The sequence below is a fragment of the Geotrypetes seraphini genome, chromosome 16, assembly GCF_902459505.1.
Source record: "Geotrypetes seraphini chromosome 16, aGeoSer1.1, whole genome shotgun sequence".
Lineage (NCBI taxonomy): Eukaryota > Metazoa > Chordata > Amphibia > Gymnophiona > Dermophiidae > Geotrypetes > Geotrypetes seraphini.
Genome location: NC_047099.1, coordinates 24,764,306 through 24,781,474, shown reverse-complemented (window position 1 = coordinate 24,781,474; position 17,169 = coordinate 24,764,306). Strand labels below are relative to the sequence as shown.

The following is a 17,169-nucleotide window of genomic DNA, read 5'->3' as shown; positions in this document are numbered from 1 at the left end:
ACGCCCTCAAGGCCTTCCAACATCTTCTCTTTCCTCAGGTCCTTCTGTTGTGCACAGACAATCAGGTTGCGATGTACTACATCAACAAACAGGGTGGGACAGGCTCTTGCCTTTTATGCCAGGAAGCCCAGAAGATCTGGACTTGGGCCATAGATCACCATCTCTTCCTGAAAGCTATATACATTCAGGGAAAACAGAATTCCTTAGCGGACAAACTCAGCAGAATTCTCCAACCTCACGAGTGGACACTCGATCCTGTAACTCTGCAGTCTATCTTCACTCAATGGGGCACTCCTCAGATAGACCTCTTTGCAGCTCCTCACAATCATCAGCTGCCCCTATTCTGCTCCAGACTTTACTCTCCGCACCGTCTAGCAGCAGATGCTTTTCTCCTCGACTGGTCGAATCTGTTCCTGTACGCCTTCCCTCCTCTGCCTCTCATGTTGAGAACCTTGTTCAAGCTCAAGAGGGAACGAGCCACCATGATTCTAATTGCTCCGAGGTGGCCCAGGCAACATTGGTTCTCCCTTCTACTTCAACTCAGTTCCAGGGAACCTTTTCTTCTTCCTCTGTTTCCATCTCTGCTTACGCAACAGCAGGAAACCCTTCTACATCCCAACCTCCAGTCTCTACACCTGACAGCTTGGTATCTCTCGGGCTGACTTCGACTGATACTCTTTTGTCGCAGCCCGTTCGTTCCATTCTGGATGCCTCCAGGAAACCAGCCACTCTGCAATGTTACCATCAAAAGTGGACGAGATTTTCTTCCTGGTGTCTTCTTCATCATCTCGATCCCACTTCCCTGGCAGTGGAGACGTTGTTGGATTATTTACTTTCTTTGTCCGACTCTGGCCTTAAGTCCTCTTCCATCAGAGTCCACCTCAGTGCCATTGCGGCTTTTCATGAACCAGTCCATGGTAAACTTCTTTCAGCTCATCCCCTGGTATCCAGGTTCATGCGTGGGCTTTTCAATGTGAAACCACCTCTTAAAGCCCCTCCTGTTATCTGGGATCTCAATGTGGTTCTTTCCGCCTTGATGAAGCCTCCATTTGAACCATTGGCTACATCTCCTTTCAAGTTTCTCACTTGGAAAGTGCTTTTCCTTATTGCTCTTACCTCTGCCAGGAGGGTCAGTGAGCTTCATGCACTGGTCGCAGATCCACCTTTTACGGTTTTTCACCATGACAAGGTGGTTTTGCGTACACATCCAAAGTTTCTCCCTAAGGTTGTCTCTGAATTCCATCTCAACCAATCCATTGTTCTGCCGGTTTTCTTCCCAAAACCTCATTCTCATTCTGGGGAACAAGCTCTGCATACTTTGGATTGTAAACGGGCTCTAGCTTACTATCTAGAGCGTACGAAACCCCACAGATCAGTTCCTCAACTTTTTCTGTCCTTTGATCCGAATAAATTGGGACGTCCTGTTTCTAAATGTACGTTGTCTAATTGGCTGGCAGCGTGCATTTCTTTCTGTTATGCTCAGACCGGACTGACACTGGAAGGTTCTGTCACGGCCCATAGAGTCAGAGCTATGGCAGCATCTGTAGCTTTCCTCCGTTCCACTCCTATTGAGGAAATCTGCAAAGCTGCTACTTGGTCCTCAGTTCACACTTTTACATCTCATTATTGTCTGGATGCATTCTCCAGACGGGATGGACACTTCGGCCAATCTGTTTTGCAAAATTTGTTTTCATAATGGCCAACCTTCCCTCCATCCCTCTTTTTGTTAGCTTGGAGGTCACCCATCAGTCAAGAATATGCTGCCTGCTTGTCCTGGGATAAAGCACAGTTACTTACCGTAACAGGTGTTATCCAGGGACAGCAGGCAGATATTCTTGCGTCCCACCCACCTCCCCGGGTTGGCTTCTTAGCTGGCTTATACTAACTGAGGGACCGCGCGCCTCTGTCGGGCGGGAAGGCACTCGCGCGTGCGCGGTGCGGCCGAGCTAGAACTTTCTAAAGTTCTTAGAGTGCAATCACTCTAAAATTGTCCGTACCGGGGCTCCGTCGGTGCCGTCACCCATCAGTCAAGAATATCTGCCTGCTGTCCCTGGATAACACCTGTTACGGTAAGTAACTGTGCTTTTCAGTGTAAAAAGGCATCTAATCATTACAATAAGTTATCAATGGCCCCCAAATCTTTTTAAAATTATTATAATTCACTTTTTGTATAGCAATTGTTCTTTCCATTTTGTATATATGGCACAACGAATTCCACCAGAAGGTGTAATTAAGTCTGGTGTAATTTTTCCAATTTCTGTCGATATGTTGAATGGCGACTCCTGTCATTATTAATAAAAGTTTATTATTACTTGATGAAATTTGACTTTTTGTTCTCATTGTTCCAAATAAAATTGTATCATATTTCTTAGTAAATGTTTTATTTTGGGGAAGAAATGTATCTTGTGTTGCTGGCTTTCTTCTGAACCACCTTCTTTTTGGTATTGGAGGAATCGCCTTCATGAACTGCTGGGTTGGGAGGCCCGTTTGGCCTGTTCTTCTCGACGCCGGAGCAGAGACTTTGTTCACACTTGGACTCCGTATTTGAACATTTTGACTCCTGAGAGTCGTAGCCGTGTTTTGAATAGACTTCACCTCTGACTCTGTGCTTCTAAGTGTCTTTGCTGATCCCTGCCTACGAGTTTCTGTATCTGTGGGGGGATGGGGAAGGGAGGGTGGGGGGTGGGGGATTCTTTGCTGTGGGGTGGGGGTGAGGTGGGTCCGGGGAGGGCATAAGAGTCCAGTCCTCCGCGGTTGTTGATGAAAATGCATACCATGGTTGTTCTTCCTGTTGTGTTTATTTTTGCTTAATAAAATAGATTTGAACATATGATAGAGCTACATGATTTTCTAATAAACAATTAATTTGAGACCAAATTGGTTTCCAAAAGGCCATGATACAGGGACAAAAGTGTAACAAATGATCTAGAGTCCCTGCTTCCAGATTACAATGCCAGCATCTATTAGACTTAGAGCTATCCAACTTTTGTAATCTAACTGGGATCCAAAATGCTCTATGTAACAAAAAGAACCAAGTTTGTCTCATAGATGCAGACACTGTACATCTCATTCTCCAAGACCAAATTTGTGGCCATTGAGACGCAAAAATTTGATTCTTAATCTCAATACTCCAAATGTCTCTAACACCAGTCTTTGGTTTTTTATTCATATATCCAGATATCAATTTATACCACTGTGCGGCCTGGTGCCCCAAGAAATCCGCCTGAAAGCATAAGAACTCCAGACTATACTTTTTTTTTAAATTTCTTTATTCAGTTTTGCATATGACAACAAGTGCATCAGAAAAATTCATATAATCTTATAAATATACACTTGATTTTCTTCATGAACCCTTTAAGTACAGTATATCATACTTATATTCATATTTTATAATGACAAATGTAAATAAAATAGAAAACCCCCCCAATCCCTCCCTCCCTAGTTCAGAAAATCTAACCTAATACATCAAAATGTATTAATTAATTCATACATATTATGAGACAAATAAAATAATACCCACCCCCATCCCCACATTAATCATTACAAAAATCTGCTAATGGTCTCCAAATCTTCAGAAATTTACCAAAGTAACCTTTCTGTGTTGCTATTGTGCGCTCCATTTTATATATATGGCATACCGAATTCCACCAAAAGTTATAACTTAATCTGTCATAATTTTTCCAGTTACATGTTATTTGTTGAATTGCTACTCCAGTTAATATGAATAAAAGTTTATTATTATGTGACGAAATTTGACTTTTTGCTCTCATTGTTGTACCAAATAAAATAGTATCATAAGTCAAGGCTACTGGATTATCCATCATCCTATTGATTTGAGGCCAAATTGATTTCCAAAATAATAATATAAATGGACAATAGAATAAAAGATGGTCTAATGTCCCAGCCTCAAGATGACAGTGCCAACATCTATTAGACTTAGAGCTATCTAATTTTTGTAAACGAACAGGGGTCTTAAAAGCTCTATGCAAAAAAACAAACAAACATGTTTGTCTCATAGATGCTGAAACTGTACATCTTATCCTCCAAGACCAAAGTCTTGTAAATAAAAAGCCAAAACATGGTCTTAGAGACATTTGGAGCATTGAGATTAAGCATCAAATTAATACTCCAGACTATACTGATTATTGAGATTTTTCCATTCAGGGAACCCCTCCTGAATAGCCTGCTTCAGTTGCAACCATCTAAAACTTTGTGATTTATTAAGACCATATTTATGTTGCAACTATGAAAAATCAAGCAGTTTATCATTTAAAATAACATATCCTAGAGTCTGTATACCTGCAATAATCCAATGCTTCCATATGATTTTAAAACCGCCAACTTGAATCTTGGAGTTTAGCCATAAAGATTGATTTGTTGATTTGTGTATTTGGTTTGGAGTTAAATTGCTGACATAACACACTTTATAATTAAAAAGGGGGAGACAGTAAACAAATAAATACTCACAAAACAATACATAACCAATTAGAAACAATAGGAAAATGGGGAGAACTACAAATTAAAAGAATACAAAGGAGGTAAACCACAATGGGGAAGCAAGGGAGCAAAGATTAAAGAATGACTCTGACTGTAAACCAAATCAATTAACAGTCAAATGCATTTTGGAAAAGGTAGGTCTTTAGATTTCCCTTGAATTTATCTAAGTTGTTTTCTGCCCTAATATGAAGAGGAAAGGAATTCCATATTGTAGGGGCCATAATTGTGAACGAGGTAGCCCGTGTGCTAATAATTTTCAAAGATGGTATATGAAGTACAGTAGATACTGAGAAGAGGATCTTAAAGCTCTTATAGGTTCATGTGGAATAAGAAGTTTATGGATAAAGGCCGGTTCTTTGGTGGTTTGAGCATTGAAAGAAAGGATAGCTATTTTATATATGACTAGTCTTTAAGCCCGTTACATTAACGGGTGCTAGAATAGATGTCTGTCTGTCTGTGTTTCTTTATCTCTCTCTTCTTGGCCGCTGTCTGTATCCTTCTGTCTCCCCCTCCCCCCCGAGCAAAGCTGTCTGCCCCCAGCACCCACCTCCCCCCCCAAATGTCTCTCCATGGCCCTCTTCTGTCTTCCCACCCCAGCAAAGCTGTCGGTCCCCAGCACACCTCCCCCCAAAGCAGCCCCCTTTCTCTATCTCTCCATGGCCCCTTCTGTCTCCCCCCAGCACACCCCTCCCCCCAAAGCAGCCCCCTTTCCCTCTCCCTGTCTCTCCATGGCCCCTTCTGTCTTCCCCCCAGAGCAAAGCTGTTTGCCCCAAGCACACCCCTCCCCCCTAAAACAGCCCCCTTTCCCTCTCCCGCTGACTCTCTCTCTGGCCCCCTTTCTCTGTCTGTCTTTCTGTTCCTCTCCCTGCCCCTGTGTCTTTCTTTCTTTCTGTCTCCCTCCCTCCCGCTGTCTGTCTGTCTCATTTTTCCCCATTTCCCTTTGCAGCAGCATTTCCATCCCACTTCCCTATGCAGCAGCAACAGCATTTCTCTCCTACCCCCTCTTTCCTGTGCAGAAACAGTAGCAGCATTTTCCCCACCCCCCTTTCCCTTCTCTTACCGCGATCTGCTCTTCTCTTCCCTGCTCCGTTCAGCCCCTCCCCCTTCTTTTACTGCCGTTGTCCTGCTCCATCCGGCCTGCTCCTGACCCTCCCACCGCCGACAAACCTCGGGGCTCCAGCCGCGTAGGCAGCACTTTAAACACGCTGCTTCGCGGCCTTCTACTGCCGATTTCCTCTGTCGCGTCTGTCTCCGATGATGTCATCAGAGACGCGGCAGAGGAAATCGGCAGTAGAAGGGCGCGAAGCAGCGTGTTTATAGTGCTGCCTACGCCACTGGAGCCAGGAGGTTTGTGGAGGGTCAACGGCCGGAGCGGGGCTGCTGTCCACCACTAGGTTGCTGCCACTGGTGCTGCCTACGCCGCTGGAGCCGGGAGGTTAGGAGAGAGAGAGAGCACAGTCGTGCGCCTCCAGTCCCTGCATGCGCCCTGAGGTTTAGAATGTTGCCACAGAAGCACACCTCAGGGCGCCAGCGCTCACGAATTTTCAAGAGCGCATGCGCCTCTAGCATTTTATTATTATTGATACGGTGTGATATTGGCAACCAGTGAGCTGTTTTTAGTAGTGGAGTGACATGGTTAAATTTCTTTTTGTTTGTAATAATTTTTATGGCCGTGTTTTGTATCAATTGTAGTTGTCGGATATCTTTTTGGTAGATACCCTTATACAATGCATTACAGTAATCGAGCTTAGATATGACAAGAGAATGGATTAGAGTATTGAGAGATTGAGGGTCTAAAATGTTTGCAAGAGAACGGATCATCCTTAGTCTAATGAAACAATTTTTTACTACAGAGCTAATTTGTGGGCGATAAGTTAATTTGTTATCTATTATTACACCCAAAATTTTTGTTGCAGAGACAAAAATAATAGGGATATTATTGTAATGGAAGAACTGAGCTATATATTAATATTATTTTTCCACGGAAAAAGAAGACATTTAGATTTAGATATATTGAGTGACAGCATGTTGTCGTGGAGCCACTGGCAGATTTTGTCTAATTTGGCATTGAGAAGATTGATGTCAACTGGACTAGAGGCATCGATAGGATAAATTATCTGAATGTCATCTGCGTAAGCATAAGCAGTAAGTCTAATAGATTGACACTGAATGTTAATAAGGGAACCAAGTAGATATTAATGAGTGGGGGAGACAGAATAGATCCTTGCGGGATACCAAAACTATTTTGAATGGAAGAAGAGGTGGTATTATTAAGAGACAACAGCAGTGCGATTTGCGAAGTAAGAGGTAAACCATTGAAGGACTTGTTCGGAGATACCTGTCGCTGCTAGCCTTCATAGCAGGAGTTGATGATCGACTGTATCGAACGCAGCTGATAAATCTAAAGAGATGAGAATAACTGATTTATGCTGGTCCAGGAAATATTGTATTGATGTGGTTAAGCCTATAAGTGCATGTTCTGTAGAATGTTTTTTCCAGAAATCAGTTTGATTAGGATGAAGAGCTTGAGTTTTATCAAAGTAATCTGAAATTTGATTAAATATGATTTTTTCCGTTACTTTAGCAAAAAATGGAAGGGTTGAGATTGGTCTGTAATTAGAACAGTCTTGATTACTTTCTTTTTTATTTTTTACCATGGGGTATATTACAGAATGCTTCCAAGCAGTGGGCATAGTTGTGGTATTCAAACTTTTGTGGATTAATTTGAGGATAAAAGGGCCAAAGATCGAAAAATATTGTTTCAAGATGAATGGAGGAATTATATCACTGTTTGATCCTTTAGGGTTTAAGGATTGTATGATGCAAAGTATATCATTCAGGGAGGGGAGGGAAAAGTGAGAACATGTTGAGCATAAGTAATTCAAAGTACTATCCTCCAGACAATCGGAGTCTCGAGATTTATTTCTAATATCCTTCCTAATAGTGTGGATTTTTTCCTGAAAGAAATTTGCCAAGTTTTGAGCTGAGAGAGTTGAAGCGTTGTTTAGGCTTGAATTGTGTTAGCTTTTTAAGAATGGAAAATAGGGCTGCAGAATTTTTTTGCTTTGAAGATACAACACTTATAATATTTTCTTTTTGCTGTGTGTGATGGAGACAGAAAGGGAGTGATAAAAGAAGAAAAAGAGGTAGCTGATAGGTTAAATAAGTTCTTCTCGTCAGTCTTCACAAGCGAGGATACATCCAGTGTACCAGAACCCGAAGAGATCTTCAATGGTGACCAAGAAGATAAACTGTCGACAATAGAGGTGAGCCATGAGGATGTCCTCCAACAGATAGACAGATTGAAAAGTGACAAATCACCAGGCCCGGACGGGATCCACCCAAGGGTACTAATAGCAGAAATACTCCAACGAGTTTGCAACCTATCCTTGAAAACTGGCGAGATCCCGGAGGACTGGAGGATAGCAAATGTTACACCTATCTTTAAAAAGGGATCGAGAGGAGACCCGGGAAACTACAGGCCGGTAAGTCTGACATCAGTTCTGGGCAAGATGGTAGAAGCACTGATATAGGACAGCATCTATGAGCACATTGACATAAATGGGCTAATGAAAGCGAGCCAACATGGCTTCTGCAAAGGAAGATTGTGCCAAACAAACTTGCTGCACTTCTTTGAGGGGGTAAGCAGCCAGATGGACAAATGGGAACCCGTAGACATCATTTATCTCGACTTCCAAAAAGCCTTTGACAAGGTGCCCCATGAGTGGCTACTTAAGAAGCTGTGGAACCACGGGGTGGAAGGGGACGTGCACAGATGGGTTAAGCACTGGTTGGCAGGCAGGAAGCAAAGGGTTGGAGTGAAGGGCCACTATTCGGACTGGAGGAGGGTCACGAGCGGAGTTCCGCAGGGGTCAGTACTCGGACCGCTGCTGTTCAACGTATTTATAAATGACCTGGAAACGGAGATGAAGTGTGAAATTATAAAATTTGCGGATGACACTAAACTCTGTAGCAGGGTTAGAACCATGGAAGAATGTGAGGACCTACAAAGGGACCTGAACAAACTGGAGGAGTGGGCGAATAAATGGCAGATGAACTTCAATGTGGGGAAATGCAAGGTCATGCATATAGGAAAGAAGAATCCGATGTTCAGCTACCAAATGGGGGGATTAGTACTAAAGGGAAGTAACCTTGGGTGTGCTGGTGGACACAACAATGAAGTCAACGGCACAATGCGCGGCAGCCTCAAAGAGAGCAAACAGAATGTTGGATATTATTAAGAAGAGTATTACAACCAGAACGAAGGAAGTCATCATGCCTCTGTATTGCGTGATGGTGCGCCCGCATCTGGAATACTGTGTCCAATATTGGTCGCCGTACCTAAAGAAGGACATGGAAATGCTTGAGAGGGTTCAGAGAAGAGCGACACAGTCTGTCTGTGTATGGAAAACCTTTCATACACAGACAGACTGGAAAGGCTGGGGCTCTTCACCCTAGAGAAGCGGAGACTCAGAGGAGACATGATAGAGACTTACAAGATCATGAAGGGCATAGAGAAGGGGGAAAGGGACAGATTCTTCAGCCTATTGGAAACTACAAGAACAAGGGAGCACTCGGAAAAATTGAAAGGGGACAGGTTTAGAACCAATGCTAGGAAATTCTTTTTCACTCATAGGGTGGTGGAGACCTGGAATGCGCTTCTGGAGGATGTAATAGGACAGAATACATTAAGAGGATTCAAAGAGGGATTGGACAAGTTCCTGAAGGATATGGGGATTGAGGGATATAGATAGAGACAGATATAGGATAATGAAAGGGTATTGAAAGGTTTTAGACAAAGGATCACTTACAGGTCATGGGCCTGATGGGCTGCCGCGTGAGCGGACTGCTGGGCGCGATGGACCCCTGGTCTGACCCAGCGGAGGTAACTTCTTATGTTTATGAATTGTTTGTAATGTTTTGAATGTTCCCTGAATTTTAGATTAAATGGCGCTGGATTAGCTCTCCATTTTCGTTCAAGAGAGCATAGTTGGTGTTTAAGGAGAAATAAAGAGGAGTTAAACCATGGATTTTTTATGTTTTTTCGATGAGATAGTATGAGTTCGAATAGGAGCTAGGTTATCTAATAGGGTATGGCAAGCATTGTCTCAAGTCTTCATTAGATCATCTAAATCCTCAGAGTCAAAAGTATCCCTATCAAGTTGGAAAGAGTGGAGTTAATTTATCTTTTAAGTTATCATAGTCTCTAGAATGGACAGTTATTGGGGAGACTAAGGGCTAGATTCACTAAGCAAACCGATCATGTACCGATTGGTTTGCGAGCCCTCCTGCAGTATTCACTAACCTGTTTTGCAATCCGATTCCGATCCACGCCTGCAAATGAGGGGAACTGCATGCAAAGTAGGCAGGGAAGCGATTCACTAAACAAATTTGCCGATTCGACTGTGCTGGCCAATCAACCCAAAAAGCGACTGCTGAGGACTAGTCGTTGAAGCCCTTTCCGACTGCCTTCTGCCGCCCTGCTCTCAGCCCTGTCAGCCCCGATCTCCTGCTTCCCCGATCTGCCTGCCTGCCCTGACAGTAGCTGCACGGATCACCTGCCTGCCCGGCGCTGCCTTCATTGCCTGCCTGTCCCGATCTGTCTGCCTGCCGAGCTGCCCTCATTGCCTGCCTGCCTGACTCTCCCACGTAGGCTTAAAGCGGGTTAAAACCTACGGGCTGTAAAAAAAAGTTTAAAAAAAGAAAAGGGAAAAAAGTGCCTCGCCAGAGCGATGGGGGATGCTATGAGCTGGCAGATGGGGGCGTTCTTCCGATCGCCCTCATCTGCATGTTGCAGTTTTGTGAATTCGTCGGACCAGCTCGGATCGGGCCCGTTCAGGCAGATTAGTGAATCTAGCCCTAAGGTGGAAGAAGGTGAGAGAAAACATGAGGTGGAACCGAAATAATGATCAGACCAGGGTACTTGTGGATTTGATAGAGAAAGTTTATGATGGGCTGAAATAAATATCATGTCAAGTGTATGACCCTTTGAGTGAGTTACATCGGAGAATAGTGGAGAAAAGTCAAGATCGTTTAAATGGTTGAGAAAATCCTGATTCATAGAGGAATTAGGATCATCAAAATGAATATAGAAATCGCCCAATATTATGGGAAATTGGGTTTGGGTTGCGAAATTAAATATTAAAGATTGAGCTTGAACAATACTATTTTGGTCAACAGGGGGAGGGGGGATATAAAGAAGTAATAGATCTACAATTGGGTTTACATTGATTTTGCAATGAATAGATTTGATGATAGTAGTTGATAAAGAGGTATCCATACTTACTGAGAGGGAGGATTTAAAGATGAGGGCTAATCTGCCTCCCTTTTTTCCGATAGGTGATTGAAAGAGTGGGAATAACCTGGTGGGCTCATGAAGGATAGATATGCTTCATCGCCATGGCTTAGCAAGGTTTCTACTATAAAATGATGTCCAGGGAGTTATGAATTATTAAATCTCTAAGGAGGTGATGTTTACTACGAATGGAAGTAGAATTAATTAGACCTATGTTTAGTTTTTTTTCTGGGGTGCATGGGTGGTATTTGGGAGAATGAGAGGAGAAAATTCTTCAACTTGTACCTCAGTCAATTGCAAGGGACGAAATGGGATAAGATGATTGGGTCTGGAAGGCCTGTGGCCCCAATGGGCTGGAAGTTGTGAAGGTAATGAGTCCATAGCTAAGCTGATGAAGAATAGTGTAAATAAGACAGAGCCCAGGTAAACAAGGAATGAATAGATAAATGCTGAGAGAAAAAGTACCGACAAGTTTTTTTTAATTAGTTGGATTAAATTGATCAATGATGATTGGGAAGCATTATAGGGAAAAGGACATAGAAAATTTGGAGAGAATGATAAGAAATAGCGCCCTGAGTTGCACACAGAGTTGCGCACAAAGGAGCGCGATTAAGGAGCAGACCTGCTCCTTAATTCCACTCCTTTGGCGCGCGTCGCAAGGGACCTGAGATTAAATAACATACCGGTTTGGGGGCAGAGTCCAAAGTGGGACACCGCTTTGCGGTGGCAGAGGGAAGCAAGGAAATCTAAAGGGGAGGAGGAGAGAGAAAAACAATTATAGAGGGCAATGCAAAGACAAACAAATAACAAGTTAAAAGTTAATTCAAGGAAACAATAAATTAGTACAAAGGATAATATGTTAGCTTAAAAAAAAAAAAAAAAAAGATAGTCATGGAAATCAATTAAACATACCAAGATAAAATAGGAAGTCTTTGAAATAAATTAAACATACTGATGAATTTCAAATGGAGAAACAGGAAACCATATAAAATCTCTTTTTTTAAAAATCCAAATAATTAAAATCAGAGTGGCTGAAAAACAGTTAAAGTGCAGTGTAGGAAGCAGCAGTGTGACTGTTAATGAATGAACGTGCGCTGCAAGGGACCTGAGATTAAATAACATATACCGGTTTGGGGGCGGAGTCCAAAGCGGGTCACCGCTTCGCCGTGGCAGAGAGAAGCAAGGATATCAGTTTGGGGGCGGAGTCGCCGTGGCAGAGGGAAGCAAGGAAATCAGTTTGGGGGCGGAGTCCACAGCGGGTCACTGCTTCGCGGTGGCAGAGGGAAGCAAGGAAATCAGTTTGGGGGCGGAGTCCAAAGTGGGTCACCGCTTCGCAGTGGCAGAGAGAAGCAAGGATGGAAATCAGTTTGGGGACGGAGTCCAAAGCGGGTCGCCGCTTCGCGGCAGCAGAGAGAAGGAAGGAAATCGATGAATTTCAAATGGAGAAACAGGAAACCATATAAAATCTCTTTTTTTAAAAAATCCAAATCATTAAAATCAGAGTGGATGAAAAACAGTTCAAGTGCAGTGCAGGAAGCAGCAGTGTGATATTCATTCTGCCAGTGGGAATGGTGATCTAAAGCTGTGTGTCTTGTCTTTTGCTTCATTCCTAGAAACTCTATCTGAAGCAGCGAGTGATCCTGAGTGGCCTGAGAGAGGACATGTGGACCGAAGAGCATGAAGACGTGCTTGATGTGTTTATGACAAATATCCGCTGTAACGCTATTTCCATATACATAGATCGGAATGGCAGGCTGAAGGTGGAAGTCGGCATGCCCACACAGGTGACTGTAAGCTGCTGGTGGGAATGTTGGATGAGGGGCAGTGGTCAGTAGTTTCCAGGAGCATCGGAGGGGGGAGGGTTGTTGTTAAACAATGCTCTGAGTAGTCATGGGGTTTTGGGTCTTCATTCAGTGTTATAGGTGAAGGAAGGATCTCCTTCCAATGCTGTGATTGTTCAAGGGTTGGAGGGTGTTTTCCTCTGATGATGCAGTTGCTCCTGTGGCAGTGCTGGAGCCTTTTTCTACTGCTGTACAAGTACTGAAAATAGACCAGGATTCATAAGTTCCTAAGAGGAGTAACAAATCAAATACTAAAATGCAAATAACAGAACATTGTATATATAACTAAACACTGCCAAATACTTATCATTTAGAACAGGAGACTGTCGGTAATGGTAACTCAACCGGCAGCAGTTTAAACTGCTTAACTAGTCCTGTGCCAGTTGTATCAGCAGAAAACTCCAATACTACCAGCATTAGACTTAAAGAAACATCACGAGTCTGCTAATAATACTAACCAGTGTCCAAAATGTATGAATGCGCACTGTAGGACAAATTCTATATAAGGTGTCCTAATTGTAGGCAGTGGTAGGCGTTCTACTACTGTCTAACCAGCCAATCAGGACCCACGATTTCTAAAAATCCAAACAAACCAAACAGAGACAAGCCGACTACACCGTAGGCGCCTGTTGCAGGTGCAGGAAGATACCTAGGGTCACTTAAGGTTGGCCAAGGTTGGGTGTGGGCATGGTTTCACCCAGAAGTGGCCTTGGGTGAGCTTAAGTGGCAAAATGCTGGCCTACATTTCAAATAGATGTGGTTGCTAAGCTGATCACGGCAAGGAAATCTCCCTGCCGCAATCAGCTGAGCGGCCACAACAGGGAATCCCCAAACCCCACCCTACAAGCCATCCAGCAAACCCCTGACACTCCGGATACATCTCCCCCATATCCAATTGGCAGGAGGGATGCCACCTCCCTTCTGCCGCCAGCCCCCCCGATCCCCTGACCGCCTGACATTCTCCACCACTCACCTGACATTCTACAACACTCCCCAACACCCTCCCGACACTCCCTCACACCCCATCCCCATGATACCTTCTGAAACCCCTCCCCCCAGTACCTTTAGACGATGGCCAGCAAGAGGGATGCTCACTCCCTCCTGCCAGCAAGCCTGCCTCTTCCAAAATGGTGGGCCTTCCCCTTCCCAATGCATTTTGGGATGCACCTGGGAGGGGCCTAAGGCTCTGATGGCCCAGATGCCTAAGACCCCTTCCAAGAGAGGCTCCTTAGGTATCTGGCCAATCGGACTGTTAGGCCACTCCCACTACATCCCAGGATGCACTGAGAAGGAGCCAGTCGGAGCTGTAGGTCCCTCTCTGGTGCATCCCAGAATGCACCGGTAATGAAAAGGCCCACCATTTTGGAAGAGGTGGGTCTGTCGGCAGGAGGGAGTGGGGATCCTTCTTGCTGGCCATCTCCTAAAGATATGGGGGGATTTGGGAGGCATCAGGAGGGATGTTGGGATGTGAGGGAGTGTAGGGAAGTATTGGGGAATGTCGGAGGTGGGCATTTGGGAGGCATCAGGAGGGATGTTGGGATGTGAATGAGTGTAGGGAGGTGTTGGAGAATGTCGGGTGGGTGTCAGGGAGTATCGTGGTTTGGAGGATTGATAGGGCTGGTGGCAGAAGGAAGTGTGCGGACAGTGTTAGGGGGGATCAGGAGTGTTGGCGGAAGTGGATATCCTCCTGCTGGCCGACGCTAGGGAGGGGGGGTTCGGGGGTTCCCTGCCATGACCACTCATCTGATCGTGGCAGGGAGATTCCCTTACCGCAATCAGCTGATGGCAAGGGATCAGGCCCAATTCTGATATGGGTGCTGGTTAGAGAATTGAGGTGGTTAGGTATCTGTCCATTAGGATAGATGCAATTCTGTATAGGATGCCGGTGTGCCTTTCTAAGTGGCTGCTGAGACCAGCGTCCTAGACAGAATTTCCCCCTATATGCCTAGTCTGAGCTGTTCCAAATAAGTTGAAAAGTGATTGTGCTCATAAAACATAATAAAATGGCCACACTGGATACTTATCTAAAGCAAATTAAGAAATGGCTTGAAAATGGCCCATTGTTGCCATTCTTATTATGTTCTATGAGCACAAACACTTTTCAACTTATTTTGAGTAGCACAGACTAACCCCCCTCTTTTACGAAACTGCGATAGCAGTTTCTAGCGCGGAGAGCCACACTGAATGGCCCGCGCTGCTCCCGACGCTCATAGGAATGAGCATCGGGAGCAACGCGAGCCATTCAGTGCGGCTCTTTGCGCTGCAAACTGCAAGCGTAGTTTAATGGAAGAGGGAGAAAGTATACCGAACACATTCATACAGTTTAAACTCTACTTAATATTACTTGTGAACAGCAGACTCCTAACAGCACCAATAGAAAGGATTTTTCCACCCATATGTGGCACAGAGACAGGCTGATTTAACATTATTATTTGTTATTTTATTTTCGGTATTTATATATCGCTTATATACCCTGAAGGGAGGTCCTAAGCAATTTACATTCGGGTCCTCTTAAGTGTTTTTCCTATCTGTCCCGGTGGATTCACAATCTGACTATGGTCACTTGTTCTTTTAAATACATACAAATGGTGTAAGTTTTAGCACTGTCCAATGTTCTGTTGGTTATATTTGAGGGGTTTCTTTCAATACTGACAGTGGCAGCAGTATGGAGTACTTGCGGCCTTCCTCTCGCCTCCACTTGGTGTCTCAGAGGGGAACTCAGTTTTATCCACCCTTTCAAATAGCTCTGAAAGTTTCACTGGCCATTATCTGAGTCTGAGTTGCTAAGGGTGATAAGAACATAAGAAGTTGCCTCCACTGGGTCAGACCAGAGGTCCATCTCGCCCAGCGGTCCGCTCCCGCGGCGGCCCATCAGGTCCGCGACCTGTGAAGTGGTTTCTGACCACTTCTATAACCTACCTCAAGTTCTATCTGTACCCCTCCATCCCCTTATCCTCCAGGAACCTATCCAAACCTTCCTTGAACCCCTGTACAGAGTTCTGGCTTATCACCTCCTCCAGAAGCTTGTTCCATGATGGATGGATTAGATGGAATTTGACACTGTACTTGTTGGTGATTTAATATGTGGAGATGAGAAGTTGATCATGTTTGGGCATGATTTCTTCATTTAAATATTCTCGATGGGTCAAGTTTATTTGTATTTTTACACTACATGTTTTCTTGTTTTCTCTGTTTTATGTTTCATTGTGCTTAATGATGGATTGAGCCAATGATCGCCATAGCTTTTATGGATCAATTTATTTCAAACTGGCATTTTTATCCATGTATCTTTACCATAGGACTTCATAGGGTCCCCTGAAGAAGACATTCTGTCGAAACACGGACCGTGTTGGGTTCAGGGTCCAAAGCTTTTCAGCGGACTATACCAATGACATCACATATTTCCAGTGTTTTAATGTAGCTAACCCCCCATCCCCCTCCCTTTTATCAAGCTGCATTAGAGGTTTTTTCACAGGCCAGCGAGGTAGGTGCTCCAACGCTCATAGGAATTCAAAGCATTTGCCGACTCGCGCTAAAAACCTCTAGTGCACATTGATAAAAGGGGCCCTAAGTAAATGTAACTAATTACTATACTTAAGGTTTTGATACTCTTACTTGTAAAGAAGTACAGGATAACATTTGTTACTTTTACTTTTACTGAAGTAACAATTTTGCCAATTTTTACTACCTTTACCTAATTACATTTGATACTTGCAGTTAAAAGTAGAAAGTAAAAGGGGAAGGGAGATGTAAATGTCAATTTCTCCATAAACCAAATGAAACAGCAAAACTGGGAGCATGATTTTGCTATTGCAAACCTCGTCGTGCAAAATTTCATCATAAATTTTGCTGTTCAGTGACTATAGCTTATAAGAACAGTGGAGTTGCCTGGGTTTGAACTGGTTAAATGAGTTGGGTCACTTTTTTAAATGGAACTGGAGCTGAAGCTGGCGGCAGTTCTTGATGAACAGACATTGTAGTTGCAGTACTTTTGCTTTTTACTCAAAAAGTATTATTTTAGGCACTTTTTTTACTTTTACCTGAGTAACTTTTGTTTTTTCAGTATACTTTTTACTTATGCATCAAAATATGCATTCACCTTTACCTTTACTTAAATACCTTGACCTAGAACTTTAAACGGGAGAATGACTTGGGGACAAATTTGTCCCTGTTCCCGCAGGAACTCAATTCCCCCATCCTGTTCCTGCAAGTTTTGTCGCTTTCCCTGTCCCATTCCTGAAAGCTCTGCCTTAAGCAGACAAGCCTCAAACACTTATGATTTTAAAATGTTTGATGTTTGTGCAGATGAGGACCGAGCTTTCAGGAATGGGGCAGGGACAGGAAAAGAACTCGCCGGAACGGGATGGGAAAAAGTGTCCCCGTGTCATTCTCTACTTTGAACAACACTGCTTATTTCACTACTTTTGTATTTTTAATAACATTTTGAGATAAAGATCATGGAAATTGTCGCAGTTCAACAAATAACACACAATTGGAAAAACTATGACAGGTTAAATTATAACTTTTGGTGGAATT

At 43.7% G+C, this 17,169-nt stretch overlaps 1 protein-coding gene across 1 annotated transcript in view; it reads left to right on the top strand.

Moving 5' to 3' along the window:
* Nucleotides 1-17,169, top strand: part of DNAH2 (dynein axonemal heavy chain 2) — a 511,463-nt gene that overhangs the window by 66,957 nt on the left and 427,337 nt on the right. Inside the window, 1 exon segment of the mRNA XM_033923769.1 lies at nucleotides 12,406-12,576. Coding sequence (XP_033779660.1) covers nucleotides 12,406-12,576 — 171 coding nt within the window.